Source organism: Ictidomys tridecemlineatus, assembly GCF_052094955.1.
Source record: "Ictidomys tridecemlineatus isolate mIctTri1 chromosome 12 unlocalized genomic scaffold, mIctTri1.hap1 SUPER_12_unloc_2, whole genome shotgun sequence".
Classification (NCBI taxonomy): Eukaryota; Metazoa; Chordata; class Mammalia; order Rodentia; family Sciuridae; genus Ictidomys; species Ictidomys tridecemlineatus.
In genome coordinates this window covers 27,176-44,393 of record NW_027520960.1, presented here as the reverse complement: position 1 = coordinate 44,393, position 17,218 = coordinate 27,176, and the positions used below count along the sequence as shown (strand labels likewise).

At 50.2% G+C, this 17,218-nt stretch overlaps 1 protein-coding gene across 2 annotated transcripts; it reads left to right on the top strand.

The window, feature by feature from the left end:
* The first annotated feature begins 6,373 nt into the window (after nucleotides 1–6,373).
* Nucleotides 6,374–15,950, top strand: LOC144372295 (ral guanine nucleotide dissociation stimulator-like). Of its 2 annotated transcripts, none has more exons than XM_078035651.1 (5): nucleotides 6,374–6,866; nucleotides 8,208–8,720; nucleotides 9,802–9,916; nucleotides 12,218–13,684; nucleotides 15,579–15,950. In XM_078035651.1, the coding sequence occupies exons 2-4, from the start codon at nucleotides 8,601–8,603 to the stop codon at nucleotides 12,376–12,378; spliced, it is 396 nt and encodes a 131-aa protein (XP_077891777.1). In that variant the 5' UTR covers nucleotides 6,374–6,866; nucleotides 8,208–8,600; the 3' UTR covers nucleotides 12,379–13,684; nucleotides 15,579–15,950. The 2 variants fall into 2 exon arrangements, with proteins under 2 accessions (XP_077891777.1, XP_077891778.1); XM_078035652.1 differs by lacking the exon at nucleotides 6,374–6,866 and adding an exon at nucleotides 7,466–7,607.
* The last annotated feature ends 1,268 nt before the right edge of the window (nucleotides 15,951–17,218 follow it).

Here is a 17,218-nt window from a genome sequence, read left to right as displayed (position 1 = left end):
GACCACGTGAGGGCATCTGCTGTCTCTGCATATAGTGAGCTGGGTTTTCGTCACATCTCTCAACAATTCCACATAACACCAGCTCTGAACCCAGAGTCCTGGGCACTTAGTTGAGGCTCCATCAGCTCCCACCTCTCTACCTGACAGAGCCCTCCTGGCTCCCTCTGCACTCATTACATTGAAGATGAAAACCTGGAGGGTGGGACTTCCCGTCATCCAGAAGTTCGCAAACACATTCCACTGTGGCATTTGTTCCTGGAACCCAAATGGTTGGGGGTCCACAAGCACCCTGGCATCCATGTGTGGGAACCATGGTAGTATAATCAAGAAACAGGAAGGAGAGGGGTTGGACTGATCAGTACAGATGGCAGGGCATAGTACAGAGTGGAATGGAGAGTTCTCACCCGGGGTGATTGTTGTGATGTGCACAAATGCTCTGCTGGTGCTGGGGTGCCCGCATGGTTTCTGGGGTCTTGAAAGGCTACAGATGCCCACAGAGTGTTCTCAGATGCACAGTGGGAGGCCCGTTGCAATATGTACATGTGGAAGAAGTAGGATACCCCCTTAGTGTGGAGGTGCCATCTAGAAGGCAGCCTCACTTCTCTGAAAAACTTGATTGGAAAAAAAAGGTCCGTACCTGTGCCCAAAGGGCCATATATGCTCCTGGAAGTTGGTGGTGGAAATAGTTCTCCATCCATTAATCACTCCCTCACTCACTAATGTCCTTGTGTCCTTGAGAAAGGCTCTCCCTTTCCTGGTTTTCCTGAATAGAAATCCTCTTGCCTCTTGGGTGAATAGGGTTATGGGTTGTGCAGAGGGTGGTGGTTTACTGAGCATCTTAGAGACTGTCCTTTATGGAGTCTAATGATCCCAACTGGGGAATGAGGCCAGGGTCCTAACTGTGGTTAGTGTGAGGACACCATGGGTTCAGAGAGGGAAAGAAGGACAAGGGAAACTCAGATGTCCCTTCATGGCCCCTGGAGTTAGAGGACTTACCCCTTTGCACCTGGGATCAGGAGACCTCATTTTTTCGAGGACACGCACACTTGGACGTTAATCTTGAGTGTGGGTTCCTTTCTGGGGTCCAGGGCTGTTGTTAGCCACCAGGAATGACAGTGCTCTCCATGCTGATTGGAGCCATTTTTGCCAGGAAAGAGAGCCCATGGTCACGCCTTGTGCAAAGCATCCCACGCCAGGGGCTCCCATCCCTACATTCCTGTCCTGAAAGGAAGCCACTCAGAGGCAAGGTGGGTCCAACCACCTCCCATGTGTTCACTCATCACTCTGTTCCAGCATCACCCCAGTTAACAGTCCTGATGGAATTGGATGTGTCTCAGAATGTCACCCTCATGAGCTCTACCCTGCTACAGCTGCAGTTCTGCAGTGGGAGAAACTCAAAACCTCAAAACACATGCACAAGGAAAGAAAAGAGCAAGAGCCAGAGCCCAAACAGGCCAGGTGTGGCAAAGACAGCTGGAGTGCCTAGGTTGGGACTCAGAATTATGTCAGTGGGGTGGCATTGCTGCTGGCACCAGCATGATAACAGAGAGCCAGCCCTGCTCATTTTGGGGAGCAGTGTGTTGGCGAAGGCAGCAGAAATTGAGAGGCAGGATTGTGTTTGGCCCTAGGAGGAGGTTGGGTAAAAGGCCAGTGTGAGTTGGAGGGCTTGGGCAGATAGAGAGGTCAGGGTACACCCCAAAGCCTGGAGACTGCACTTGATGTCCAGGGTTGTGAAACACCACCTCCCCTCTTACTCAAAACTGAGAGCAAGGGGCATTGATGAGTTCAGTTTTTGTGCGGCTGCATCCAAGGTGGCTTGGCTAGGCACCTCTGTTTCCTTGACTCAGGAGGCTGGGAGTCCAGTCTCCACTGAGGCTCAGCTGGGAGGATCGGACTCTGAGTTTATGCCTGTGTTCCTGGTAGGATCCATGTTGGCTGAGCCTCAGTGTTTTTGTAATGAGAGGATGGGTGATCGTCATGTCTTTATCACAGGACACACTTGCTAAATGGATTTGTTTGCTCTGAGGAGGAAAGAGAGAGAGGGGAGTGGTGCTGGAGACAGGGATGCAGACAGGGATCATGGACTTGGCATAACTCAGTCTTGGAGGTGATATCCCATCACCTGTACCCACTTCAATTCCCATGAATCCAGAGGCTGAGCCCCCTTGAGGTGAGGGGTGAACCGGTTCTGGGCAGCAGGATGCTGTGGTACCTCGGAGTCTCTGTGAGACCCCAACACTAGACACACTTGGCCCTTTTGAAATCTTAGGAGAAGCCTTGGGAAGTTGTATGGCAGAGGGGAGCAGCCTCTGCATCTCAGTCCCCTCCAACTTGCCATGGTGTAGAGAGGGAACTGCAGCCACGATGGGACGGACATTGGCCACATTCCTGTGTGGGACACAGGCCTGATTGAGTTGGGGTGCATTCTTTGTCTCTGCCCTTCTTGTGATTGTCCCATCTCTACATTTGTGCTTTAGCCACCTGTGAGTCCCATCTCTGGTTTCAGAGAGAATAGAGGGTGTTATGGGCCAATAGACACAATAAACCCTAGAGATTAGATGCTACCCTACTTTCCAGAAAAGACTGGGCACAGCATGAGTTGCACATTAATGGGACCAGGGTCCAAAAGCTGCTGAGAAGGAAGGACTAGTTGTGAATGCATTTTTGAAGGCTCCAAGCTGGAACTCTAGTGGCACCAAGCAGGGCAGATTTTGGTGGGGATGTTTGGGTAGTTGTTGGTGAACACCTGCGCACCTGAGATGGGTAGGCATGGAGAAGAAATCAGCAGCCCATAGGGCTTTTGAAAGTGGTCTTATGTGAAAAGAGGCTCAGGTATGGACACAGGAAATGACATCATTGCCTTGACAATGGATCAAACAGAACATGGAACCCTGGTATCCAGGCACCCACTTCACTGACCAAGCCATCCGAGCTCATTTGGTTGGAGAAACTGGAGTGAGAAGGATGTTCTCCTGTGGTTGCAAACAATGCCGAGCCTCAGGCTCCCAGGAATCTCAGGGGGGCCAACTAGCCCTTTTGTGGATGCACTGGGTGAGGCTTCATCTTAGACGCCAGAGCCTCAGGAGATTGTCGCAGAGGAGCTCAAGAGTAACTGTAAGTAGCACAGGGCAGGTGAGCCCAGCAGGCCCTCTAGTCTAATCCCTGATGAATGGCCCAGGACTCCTATTCTGACTCTGTATGTGTGTGTGTGTGTGTGTGTGTGTGTGTGTGTGTGTGTGTGTGTGTTTGTACTGATGGGAACTGTCCCATTGTGCTTTGACTCTAGTGTATTGGCACAAGTCATTTTTCTGTTTGTCACCATTTCCATTTTGAACCCACCATTCTTGGTCCCAACCCAGGGTGAAAATGATGAGAACACGGAGGAGCCCTTCAGGGTACAGAGCCTTGAATCTTACAGGCAGGACCAGCTTAGGAATGAGCTCCTGCCTGTCATTTGTGGGAGAAACCTACATTTCAGCAGCAACATGGGGTTAATCTCCTGGGATTTCATCCCCACCCAGCAGGTGCTGGATCTCTTGTTCCCAAGGTAAGCACCAGACCACCAAGCCCAAGTGTGTAGCCCCCTCATGCCTGGGTCTTGGGGCTGCCATGTACCTCTCAGGGACCCAAAGGTTTGTGATACCTAGTGAGATAGAGGACCACACTCATAGTGGAATGTCAGCCCCGAATGGGACGAGTCCTGGAGGTGCCTGCCACAGCCTTGCAAGGGGAGTGAACTTCCCCTCTCAGGCAGAGAAACCATTCTGACTCCAGCTGATCCACAGAGGTCCGTGGAGCAGTCCCCACACACTGGGCACCACAGCTCAATGGTGTGCACTGAGCTCATTCCCAGGTGGACTCAGCAAGGCCAGGTGATCTTTCTGGTGTGATGTTGGCTTTGTGAAGAACGTAGATCTGTGCCAGAGGCGTCTCAAAACTCGGGCCTTGGAAAAGCACTTTTGGGTTAATAAAGACATGCTAGTTTCCATAGTGGGACAGAGCATCCTAGCTGGGACATAGCTGGACAGGGGCTTTGGACATGGCAGCTCCCACACCCAGAGATATGTGGGAATCAGCAGTTTGGGCTCATTCACTGATGAACATGGAGAAAGCACCCACTGTGTGAAGACACGTTTCCAGTCACGTTTCATAATTCAGTGAAAAATGGGGTGCAAATGACTGCCATTGTGTCCCTTTTCATGGGGGTCAGCCTCAAACCGCAGGTGCCATGAGTACATATCCTACATGTGACTGCATCCCTGACTCCATGGGGCATAATTGCACGTTGTCCTCTTCAGTGACTATGGTGGACCCTTGGACCAACTTCAACATGGAATGGGCTTGGGGTCAAGAGGGTGGGCTCCTGTTTCTAGAGTAGGGACCTGCAAGGTGATTTGACTTGGGAAGGCTGAGGAAAGACTGCTCTCCCCAATTCTGTGTTCTGCCTGCAGTGTAAGGTGTGGGGCTTCAACAGTAGGAGGGGTAAGGCAGGGAGTTGTAGGTAGTCATGGTCCTCTGGGGAAGGCCCTGGGATAATGGATCCCCTACTCTACACCTCCCTGTTCTCCCTCAGGGCCACAGAGATGTGGTCTGCACTCATGGGAAAAGAGAGGTCCACCGCTACTCAGGGGGACTCAGTGAGAGCTCACAGAGAATGAGGTAGCATTGCAGCCCTCGCCAGGGGAGGAGGTGTCTCTTGAGCCCTGAGAAGAGTGGGCAGGAGGACAGACACTCCTGGAAGGTGCATTCCAGGTTGGAGAGCAGGTAGCCAAGAGGAAGAAGAGTGTCGGGCCTGCCCAGAGGAGGGGAGAGCTGGTCATACCATGAATCTAACGCTCCTTCGTTGAAGGTTCTTTGCCTAGCGACCTGTCCTGTCCCTGCCTGTACAGCCACTGTGTCTTTCCTGAGGTGGACTGGTGTGTTCAGAACCAGGGATGGTTCAGGAGGGTAGGGTCAGAGGTTTGCTCTGGAGGCCATGGCGAAGGCAAGGCCAGGGTTTTGCTGACTCCACACCTGCCTCCCCACAGTGCCTCATCTTCTTTCCTGGGGACCTGGGTGAACTTCCACACCGAGGCTTCCCATCAGCCTCCAGGCTCTCTGAGTCTGCAGCAGCTGCTGCCATACGTGTGGCTCCTCCTGAGTGGCTTTAACCTGGAGCACCAAGCACACCACCTGCTGGCCCCAACTGAAGATGGCATATCAAGCCAGGCAGAGCCTGAGAGCCAGGTGGACTGTGGTGAGTACCTAAGGGTATATGAGTAAAGGTCTGACTGTTGTTCCACTGCAGAAAGTCTGTATGCCTGGTGTTGGGTTGGAAATTAGGATAAGCCTTTGTCCATTCAGGAAGTGACCCTAGTTTGCAAAGAGGTCCTGTGTGGGCTAAGGGCCTGAGTTCTTCCTGGCAGAAGGGGTATTGTCTGTCTGTGCGAAGGTCAGGGCAAGGCAGTCATGTTGGCATCTTTTCTCCTGTAGCTACAAGCTCACTTCCTGTCACGGCTCCTCAGCCAACCCCAGAGCCAGAGCCTTCTCCCAGGGAAGGGGCAGAGCCGGAGTCCAGGACATCAGGGGTCTCCACTCAGTACTCCCCACGGCCCAAATATACCAATCCGATGAGAGGCAGGTGCGTCATTTGCATCTACCTGGAAAATGAAAGGACAACACAGTATAGGAGCATCCTGGTGAGTCTTCGAGCAGGGGAGTCTCCTGGGAGCCCACAGTGGGGAAGACCAAGTCCACAGCAAACACTTTGGACTAGGCCTGTCTTCTTGAACTGGAGCTTCTGGAAGGTCAGGAAGGAGAGCAGAAAGTGAGGAAGAGAGAGGCGGGAGAGCAGCAGCATGCCAGGTCTGGGTGCGAGTGGGCCTGCGTGTTTGGGGGTGTGCAGGTCAGAAGTGCAGGAGTGAGTGCTGGGTTCAGAGGAGGTCAGAGAAATATCGAGGGTACAGGCCATCCTCTACTGACCTTGGTATTGAGGAGGAGTATATTGAACCGTGGTATTGAGGAGGAGTATATTGAAGCAGAGGAGTTGGCAGTCATTTTCTTGTGTGTGGGAGGGGATATGTTGCTGGTTGAAGGGAAGGGAGCCATTGTAGAATGATTAGGGTGGGTAGGTGTGGGTCACAGACAACTGGGGGCCTTGGAGGGGCCCATTAGTGTCCTAGTTTGCATGTATGTGAATAGAGATTTAGCGGCTCTCTCTGCAGGATCTTCCTGGGTGTGGAGTATCCATCATGAGACTCTGGTGACCACCTCCAGGGGAGCCCTGTTGAACCACTGCACCTGCTGGGTCCAAAACTCCTGACATCCCAGCAAGCACTGACACTCTCGAGCCCAGCAGCTTCCATGCCTATCATTAAAGAGTCCATGTGTGTGTTGTGCCTGGGTGTCAAGACCAAAGCACCTAGGGTTTGTGCCTGGTCCACACAAAAATGCAGCTGCATCCCAGACCAGAGCAGGGATATGGAAGTCCACTGGACCATTCCTCCCATCTGTGGGGACTAGAGTGTGCCTTTTGGTCCTTATTCCCTTGTCCCTGTAGGCCATAGCAGGTTGAAGCAAACTCTTGTACCAAGATTGGACTAGAGGCTCATAGGAAGACCCCACATGATCACATGAAGGCCTCAGGTAGCAGGGTATCAAGATGGTGCCCTTGTGTTGAGAGCTCTCTTGTCTCTGATTGTCCTCGAACACTGTCCTCTGGGTAGCTACTCCCAAATTCCCTCTCTGATGAGCTTTCTCCAACCCTGCTCAGGTGACCTCCCAGGACAGGACTCCAGTCGTAATTCGCAAGGCCTTAGATGTACACTTGCTCCAGCAGAAGGATCCAAAAAACTATGAGCTTCTGCATATTGTCTGGAACCATCAGAGTAAGTGGAACCATCAGAGGGTAGGGAGCAGTGAGTCACAGTGGGCTCACGATAACTGGGAAACAAAACACAGTGTGCGTTGGCCCAATGCCCAGGAAGAGTATGGTGGGACTTGTGCACAAAACAAAGTGTAATGATGGGGCATAAATCTGCAGGTTCTTCATGTTCCCCAGGGGCTGTGGACCTGCCTATCGTGTTCTTTCCTTGGCCTGAGGAGGCATTGCAAAGCTATTATCCACAAAGGGCCAAGAAGAGAGGCTTCTTTGTCTTGTGTCAAAGAAGACAGACAACCACAGGGTGCCTATTTTGGCAGCCTTTCCTGACCTAGATGAGTACATGAGAAAAGCAGTTCAATGAAGAATCATTTCTGGCTTCCAATCTTTTTATTCATTGCAAACTGAGTCCACTTAGGACCAGAGGCCATTTCTAGAGAGAAGTGTGTAGTAGAATAGAACCCTTCACAGCTTGTAGACTGTTCTTGGAGAGAGAGAGGGAGGGAGGGAGGGAGAAAGAGAGAGAGAGAGAGAGAGAGAGAGAGAGAGAGAGAGAGAGAGAGAGAGAGAGAGAGAGAAAGAAGAAGAAGAAGGAGAAGGAGGAGGAGGAGGAGGAGGAGGAGAAGGAGGAGTAGAAAAATGAAAATAAGTTGAAGGAGAAGACCATGAATAAGAAGTTCAAGATGACTATAAGAAGAAGCATGAGGAGAAGATGAAGAAGAACAAGAACAAGAAGGAGAAACACAAGGTGAACAAGAAGTATAACAATATATTGATTAAAAATGTGAATGAGAATTATACTCATGAGCAGGAAATGCAGTAGTGGGGAATTCAAGAGAAATATATTGCTCTGGATGGCACAGCTCTGCTGTGGACATCCTCCACCCATGCTCAACACACCTCCAAACCATACCCCTCCAATTAGTGTAGCCCTGTATGAGTGTATGAATCCACTGGCAAGGTGGAGGCACCCACCATCAAATGCTTTTCCCCAAACCCACCTGTGATCATTGCTGCAGTGGGGAGAAAACCTTCAACACATGAGTCTTTGGTGACCAATCCAGATACAAAGTCTAGCTGTTTCTCTTTGTTGGGTCCAACGTGAACTAAGAGAGTCTTGGGTACAAGGGGCTATTTCCTTGAAAGGTGTTCCTGTAGTGGACCTCCTGTGCATAGAGGGTCCTCAGGGAGGAATCAGTGGGGAGTCTTTGGTGGAACAGTAGCTGGATTCGGGGGCTCTCAGGTCTGTGTGTGAGACCTGAGCTGGCAGAGGCTCTCAGTTGTGGGGGATGTTGGGTAGTGTATTTTTTGAGTGTCACCTACCACGCCTCTGCCCCTGCCTCTCCAGAGCTGAGGGTCCCTGCTGATGCGAAAGTATATTACGGCCTGATTGGAGGAGTGCATTATAACTTTCTTCTTCGGGAAACAGATACCAGCAAGTCGTTGAAGGTCAAGCCAAAGGAGGTAAACAGTCACCTTCTTCACTCTTTACTCCTGGTGCCACTCCACATCCTCCAAGGGGACAAGAACCTCAGGTTCTGGATGGATGTTGTAGAATGCCCACAGAGCCAACTGCCAGGCTGGGTGGGGTGCAGGTGCTGGGCTTTGCTGATGTTGTCATCCCCCACAGTTCTTGGAGCCTTCTGTGGCAGTGGCATCCAGGACCCCAGCAGCTGTGAGCAGCAGCTCTGCAGTGGCTGCAGGATCATTGCCCCAGGCCACCCAAAGCAATGAGTGCTGCATGAGAAAAGTCACCAGTAGCAGCTCCTCACTGCTTCACTCCAGCGAGCAGGTGGAAGACAACCGCTTTATTTATATCCTCCTAGAGGGACAGAGCGAGAGAGAGTCAAAGCGCATCCTGGTAAGCCCGACAGTAGGGCTGCCTCCTGGGTGTCCACACAGTGGAAGGCAGGAGACACAGCCAACCCAGGGGCTGTGGTAGGAAATAAAGAAGAGAGAGGTCCATCTTAAGGGCTTGACCTGAGGAGGGAGAGCATCAGCATGCCCAGCTCCAGTAGTGAGTGGGTGTTGTAGTGTGGGTTTTGCAGGCCAGAAGTGCAGACGGAAGTTCTGTGGACAGATGAAGTCAGAGATATGTCCAGGGTGCAGGCTGCAGTGCCTAGAACTTGGTATTCTCAATGAGTGAGGTTGGAGCAGAGGAGGTGGCAGTGACTTGTCACATGTGTAGGAGGGGATGTGTTCCTTGTAGCAGGGAAGAGAACCTCCTTAGCATGACTAGGTGTGGGAATTTGGGGTCGGGATCACCTGGGGGGTCATGCCAAAGCTTCGGAATGTTAGCCTTTGCATGTATGTAAATGCGGAGCTAAAGGGGTTCTTGGCAGAATTTCTATGGATGTGCAGTAGACACGCTAATGCTGCAGGTGTCCAGCTGCAGAGAAGACACGTTCAGTGACTGCCAGTGCTGAGTCAAGTACATCATTACAACCAGACCCCCACCGAGCTTCCAGAGGCCAGGGCCTCTCAAGGCTATCATGAAGCACTCAAGTACACACTCTTGTATCTGAGTCTGTTTTGTGTAGTGGCAGTCAGGACCAAAATTTTCAGTGCGTCTGCCTCTTCCACGCACAAAGGCAGCCTGCACCCCAGAGCACACTTGGTGCACAGATCCCTGGCCCATTGCTCTCGTCTCAGTGAGATGAGAGTATGTCTGTGCATAGGCAGTTTGGTCCTTTGACCTGAGTGGAATGTGGCTCCCCAGGGGGAGGGGAGATGGCAGGTACAGGCAGATATTTGTACCAAGATTGTTCTAGTAGCACATTGCAAGAACCCAGGGGTTATATGGAGGCTACACTCAGGTAGCAGGATAACAAGATTGTGCCCTTGTATATGTAGCTGAGATTTCTCCTGAATGTTTGACCACAGTCTTCTGGGTAGCTCCTCTAAAAGCATTCTCTGATGACATTTATTCCACCCTGATCCAGGTGACCAGTGTGGATACAGTGAAGAGCCTCATCCGAAGGGCCTTGGACCAAAATTTGTTGCAGCATGAGGATGTGGACAACTTTGAGATGCTGAGAATGATTCCTCTGCATGAGAGTAAGTAGGACAATCAGACAGTGGGGAGACATGATCCACAGTGGGCTCAGGATAACTCACAGCCAAGAGAAAGTGGGCCTTGGCCACAAAATACCAAAGTGTGGTGGGCCTGGTGCAGGAGACCAAGTGCAGTGATGGGCGTGTCCAATGTGGAGGTGCTCAATGAGGCCCAAGGGGGCTGCAGAACCTCCCTAAATGTGTTCTCCCCTGGACCTGGTCTGGCAATGTGAAGCTAATATCCATGAGGGCAAGGCAGAGAGAGGCTCAATCCATCATCAGTTTGGTTTATGGCTCACTGATAAGGATGCCTTCAAATGAAGAGGAGCAGAGCATGGGTCCTGATTGGATCAGCATTGCTATGGACAGAAGCAGCACAGGTCCCAATCCATGGCCAGGATATGAGAAGTCCTGCCTACTCACAGGAATGTCAGGATTGCAGCAACTGGGAACAGGACTCAGTGAAGAGGAAGTCAAGGCTAGGGGACAGCCTGTTTGGGTTCTTTTGGGAACAATTCCAAGTCCTCTGTGCCTGGGTGCCCATCTCCTGAAGATATCAGAATGGCCAGGTTATTATTCCTTCCAGCAACAAAGAAGGGCTCTGAAGAACAGAGGCCACAATGCTGAGCTGTCCACAATTCCAGTGCTCTTTCCTTTCTTGTGAGCCAGACACTCCTAGCCTTCACCATCCCAGCCTGTCCACAATAGAACCCACCATCTGTAGGGCACGTAAGTGAGTTTACCAATTTTCCCACACCACCTCATTTGGGTTGGCTTTGTCTCACACATGAGGAAGACTGAGGTGCAAGGAGCTGGGCAAGGGGCAGTGTCTGCGAATCTCAGAGACTTGGGAGGCAGTGCAGGAGGATGGGGATTTCCAAACAACCTCAGAAACTTAGGGAGACCCTGTACCCAAGTAAAAAGGCCTGGGAATGGTCTCAGTGCTTAATTGCCTCTGGTTTTATCCCTAGTACAAAAATAAGCCAGTCAATAAGGAATTACCAAACTGAGAATCTACGAAGATGATTTCAGAAACAGACTTTCAACCCAAGCATCAGTTGAGAGCAGGCTCCAGACCAGGGGAGGTTTGTGTGTAACAGACATCAAAAGGGAGGACTACGGGGGGCCTGGAACCCACTAGGTGTGATGGCATCTATGCCTTATGGCAGGAGGGTGGCAGTGATGCTGGCCCTCTCCTAGATTTTGGAAACCTTGTTTTCATTGGGGAAACTTTATGGAGGTGGAATCTATTTTAGCAATCCTGGTCCAGATGAGGTGCGGACTTCCACAGGTAGAAGCCTATCCAGAATACGGTGTCTGTTAGGAAGTCTTTCCTGACTGTGACAATGACAAAGAAAGGAAGTCACTTGTCTTTGGTCTTGGTTTCACTCCTGGCCATTGATTGAGAACTGATTTCATCTTGGACTACTGAACAGAGGCTGCATCTGGGCAGAAGAGTGTGATAGATTTGAACTCCTCAGGATGCTCCACCATTGCCAGAGATATAAGGAGAAGGAGGAGAAGAAAGAGGACACAACTGAGTGGGGAGAGGATCACACGATGAAGAGCAGGAGGAAGAAGAAGAAAAAGAAGGAAGTGAACAGAAGGAAGGGTGGAGGGAGATACACAAGAAGAAGAATAAGAAGGAACCATGTAAGAACAAGAAAAAGACCCAGAAAGAACTACAAGAAGATGCAGGACAGAAAGAAGAGCCAGAAGTAGAACAAAAACCAGAATAAAAGTACCAAGCAGACAGCTCATGATGAGAAACAAGGGGAAGGAGAGTGAACCTAGAAAACAATAGAGTTCTCCAGGGCACCACCCTGCTGAAGTCCTCCCATGTCCATGCCCAACACACCTCTGATGGATACCACCTCCCCTCCACGTAGTCATCCATGAGTGGATTCATCCAGGGCAAGGGGATGAATTCGCCCACCATCCAACGCTTCCCTGAATGCCCATGTGTGAGCATGGCTGCCCTGGGGAGAAAGGCCTAAGCACAGGAGCCTTTGCCAATCCTGATGCAGAGCCTAGCAGTGTCCCTTTGGCAGATCCAACCTGCACTGAGAAGTTCTGGGCCCAAGGTGCTGTTTCCATTGCCTGGTGCTCTTTTGGTTTAGAATCCTGTACATCATCTTCTCCAGGGAAGAATCACTGAGGGAGTCTTTGGTGGCACTGTAGCTGGATAGGAGGGCTCTCAATTCTGGTGCAGGCTCGCCCTGGCGGAGACTCTCAGGGGTTGTGTGTGTTTTGTGGTAAAATCCTTGAGTGCCATCTAACAATTCTCTCCACTTTGCTCTGCAGAAATCAAGGCCCCTGACCACTCACCCATGTATCAGTCTAGGACCCTGCGGATAAAATATTTCATCGTGAGGAAACGCCGCGAGGTCAAGAGAAAGGAGGTAAACACCTACCTTATTCAAGCTGTACTTGTGTTGCCATTCCACTCCCACCTGGGGAAATAAGAAGCCTCAGCACCTGGACATATGTGCTAGAAGCCCATAGAGCCAACTGACAGGCTGGGGTGGCTTTCTGTTTCTGGGTTTGCTGATGTTCCATCCCCCACAGTTCTCAGAATCAACCTGCAAGTCCTCCAGGCCGCATTCCCACAAGCAGGTGGGAGACACCTGCTTAATTCGTGTCCACTTAGAAATACAAAGTCCAAAGATGGCCAAGAAGGTCCTGGTAAGCCTGGGAGCAGGGGTGTCCCCTGGTGCTTACACCTGGGTGGGGAGCAGACACTGGTCCAATACCATGGACTACTCATGCCCTCTTGAATTTGGAGCTTCTGGATGATCAGGAGGATAGATGGGAATCAAGAAGGGAGAGGTCAGTGTGAAGGGTAGAGCTGAGATGAGGGAGAGCAGAAGCTTGTCCACCACCATGTCTGAGGGAGTCTGTGTGTCAGGTGGCAGCATGCAGTCCAGAAGGGCAGAGGCAGGTATAGGTGACAGATAAGAACAGGCCAGGACCTAGATTGCAGGTTCCACTCTATGGGATGCTGACGTCTATGGAGGAGGACAGCAGTGTGAGGTTCTGCATGTTCCTTGAACAAGGAGCTGAGAGGATCTCTCTGCAGAGTCAGTATGGATGTGGAACAAGCACACTAAATGTCCAGGTAACCCAATGACCACCCTTGCTGGATGAGGTGCCCTCCTACACCCCAGCCAGCACTGAGCCTCTGGAGGCCAGGAGCTCTCGTGGCTATGTTTCAGCACTCCTGTGTGTGGTCATGTTCCTGGGTCTGATTTGGGCCCTGGCAATCCAGACCAAAGCCTGTAGGTTTTGTGCCTAGGCCATTCCCAATGCCGCCTGCATCCTCGGGCTGACCTGGGATCTTGGAGGCTATTGTCCAATTCCTCTCAACTTGTGGGATGAGATTGCATCTGTATGCAGGTAGTGGGGTCCTTTCACTTGGAGAGAAGTGCAGCTGCACAAAGAGCAATGGCAGGTCCAGGAAGTTATGTACAAGGATTGGGCTAGTAGCCTATGGGAAGAGCCCACGCGATGAGCAGGAGGTCAGCCTCAGGTAGTAGGGTCATGGATGTTGCCCTTGTATTTAGAGTGGAGGTGCCTCCAGAATGCCCCTGCCCACTGTCCTTGAGTAGTCACTTCAAGGCCCATTTCCTGAAGGCCTGTCTTCCATGCTGCTCCAGGTGACCTGCCACGATCGGGCTCCTGTCGTCATCCGCAGGGCCCTCGACCTACACTTGCTTACTCAGGAGAAGCCGGAGGATTATGAGCTGGGCCAAATCATGTCTCACCGTCAGAGTAAGTGGGACAATCAGATGGCAGAGATCAAGGGTCAGGATGTGGACTCAGGTCAACTCTTAGCACCAAAGTGTAGTCTCTGACCCCCAAGAACACTCCAATAGGTGTGTTGGGTTCGTGCACAAAGCCAACTGCACTTCTGCTGGTGGAAGGTCTCGAGGTCCAATGGTATACCCCAGTGGATATTGTGGCTCCCCACCAGGTGCCTCCCCTGTACATGAACAGGCATCCAAAGCTGACATCTTTGAGGAGTGAGGAGGAAAGCCTCTTTCCAGGAGCAGTATGCTTTCATGGTCTGGGATAGGAGTGGTTTCAGAGGAACATGGAATGCATGGGCTAAAGAGGGAACTGGCATTTTGTGGACTGAAGCAGTAGGATTGAAAGCCTTCTGTGTGACCAAAAAACCTCTGCCTTGGCAGAGCATTGCCAGGATTCTAGCAAGCAGTAACAGGATGAAATTGGGAAGAAAACACAGCCTGGGAGACAGCTTGAATCATCTGTCTTTGCATAAATTCCATGGTCTTCTGTACCTGAGTTCACTTGCCAAGGAGTGATCACAATAGCCAGGTTATGATCCCTAACTAGAGTCAGATGAGGGCTTCCTGAGCACGTAGCCACAAAGCTCATCTGATAATAATGCCAGCACTTTTTCGTTGGTTGGTTGGTTGGTTTTTGTGAGCCAAACACCACAGCAGCCATTATTCCAGCCTATGTATGCTGAAGACCACCATCCCTATGAGTTCTAGAATCACTTGTCTCCTATCTTAACCTACTGTTAGGTTAGTAGAATCAATGGAAGAGGAAGTCTGTCTGGGGCCTTGGTAGCCTTAGAAATTCATAGCAGAGATCTTCACATCCAACCCACAAGGGATGGAGAACAGGCTCTAGGTTAGAGGAGGGTGACAGGAAACATGTGTTCAGAGGAAGGAGAAGCGGGCTGTTGTATTCTCCCACTTGGGGTCATGGCACCACTGGACCATACACCATGTTGGAGGGAAGCATTCCCTTTGCTGGCATTTGGAACCATTGTTCTCAATATAGCAGCATTTGGAATGTGGCCTCCATTCTCAGAAGCCTGGTTCACATGGAGGTGGGCTCCACCAATGCAGAAGCATGGCTCTAATGTGGTATTTGTGCTGGTCAGCCTGTCCTCACTGTGGCCATACTTGAGGAATCCTAGGCCTTTTCTCTGGCTTTCACAACTTTCTCTTTGGTTGTGTACTGAGGCTGTCTATAAAGCTCTAGTGTGTGGCAGTGGAGAGCTTCTCAGCCCTTGCCAAACAGGCATAGACTGGGAGAGAGAGAACAAGGCTGGGAGAGAGGGAGAGAGAGAAAGATGGAGAAGGAGGACCTCTACTTGGAGAATGAGGATTCAGTGGAGCCTACAGGAACAAGGTATTATTGCCCAGGGCGCACCCCTGTTTAGGTCTTCCTCCAACCATGCTCAACCTTTCTTCCAGTCCCTCCCACCTCCCAGTAGTGTATTCATCTTGAATGAGAATTTTATGTTGACACCAGAGCACTCACCATCCAATGCTTCCCTCAAAACCCACTCATGAAGATGGCTCATGTGTGGACTGAATCTTCGGCACAGGAGCCTTTTGTGGGAGATTTCAGATGCAAACCCTAGTGGTGTACTTTGGCAGATGTAAGAGGACCTGGGATGTTCTGGAGTCCAAAGCTTTTGGTAGGAACCGACATTAGGTCTGTGGAAGTGCTCTGCCTAGTTCTTCCTCAGGGAGGACTGTGGAGGCTGTCTTGTTGGTATTGGTGCTGAATTGGAGAGCTCTCAGGTGTGTGGCTCTGGCCTTTTCTGGCACAGGCTCTCAGATGTTGGGGTGTCCCAGAGAGCACCTCCTGAGCCACCTTATTTTGTATACCCCTCTCTTTCCAGAGCTGAGGATTCCAGCGCAGGCCAACGTATTTTACGCAAAGAACCCTCACAGAAAACCCATCTTCGTGCTGAGGAAAAGGAGCCTCCCCCAAAATAATGATGAGTGGATCCAGCCTCAACCTCCCTCTCGTCCTACAAAGAAGGCTCCAGCCCTCCTGAGGATGCTTGCAAAACCATTCTGCTGCTGTGTGCCTGGGCAGGGCTGAGGCAGCCCAGGAATATTTACATTGATAATTATTTTCTTCAAAGTTTGTATCTATAGTTTGCCATTGTCCTTGACCTTGTTTAGTAACACAGTTGTTACTCTATCCTGTATTTGTTGTTTCCATTAATATATTATTATTTTAAAATATATATGTTTTTGTTTCCTGATCTACTGTGATGATTTGAGTATACTAAATGTAGCAGTGATTCCTAAAGGACACATCCAAACCAACAGGAAGGAATGTTTCCTTGTATTAGCAAGAAGTTTGGTTTTTAGGAGTTTGGCAGATGGCATTATCTGAGTCAGTTTTCCAATGGGGGCAATGAAGTATCGGCTATCTTGGTACAAATACAAACAAAGACACACTAGAGTGCACACACACACACACACACACACACACACACACACACACTAGAGCACACACACTGACTGAGCGATAGATACACAGATGGAGTTGGTCTCTTCTGAAATACTTTGGAGATGTGGTTCTGATTTCTCCCATTTTGGAGTATTTTCCATTGATAAGGTGTCTTGCAAATGAATCCCATGTCCGAAGAAGACATGCATGTGTACTTCACATGCCACTTTCTACATAACCAGAAGGTCATGTCATGTAATATTTTTCATGCAGCTGTGTTTTCACTGTGTACCATCCCATGAGGTCAGCTGTGGAATTTTCCACTGGTAGCATCACAAAGGAGATCCACTCTTTGGATTTGGGGATATTTCTGATTTTCTTGATTCAGATTGGAAATATATATATATATACATACATATATATATATGGTTTTTGATGAAAATTCTGCATTTGATGATAATGAATGCCATGCATCTAGGAATCTGTAGACTGCAGACAATGAATGGATGCCTACTGTTGTCTGGACTGGTCTCCAAAGTCCTATAGCATCTGAGCATGTGTGAGGGCTGTACAGGTCTTGCCAAAAGTCCAGGTCTGATGATCCTGCACAAAGCTGAGCTAGTGGTCTCCAAAACAGCATAAGGGCCAAGGAGAAACACAGTTCCACACAGAAGTTGGGAAGCTACCTTATGAAGGTAATCATATGTATGGGATCCTCTTGCTAGGTCCCTTTTTCCATTGGGCCAGAACTGTTTTCTGAATGTGCTTGCTGAGAAGAGCTTGGAATTTTCTATCTGAAGCAGTTTATGCAAGCTGCTTCCACTTGCAGAAACAAAGTGTGTTCTCATTGACCACTTTGGGCTTTCCCTGGTTCAACTAGAGTGTGTCAGAAGCACTTGTAATGATTGGCATTCACGGTTTCACATTGAAGCCTCTGTGCCATCTGTCAACCACTGATGGCTGCAAGTGGGGAATGGAAGCCATTTGCTGCAAGCAGTTTCAACTTGCAAGACTAACTTTGTTGTAAGTAGGCACATGGTGTTTTCTTCTGTGTGAGCTAGAAGAAAGAAAAATTGC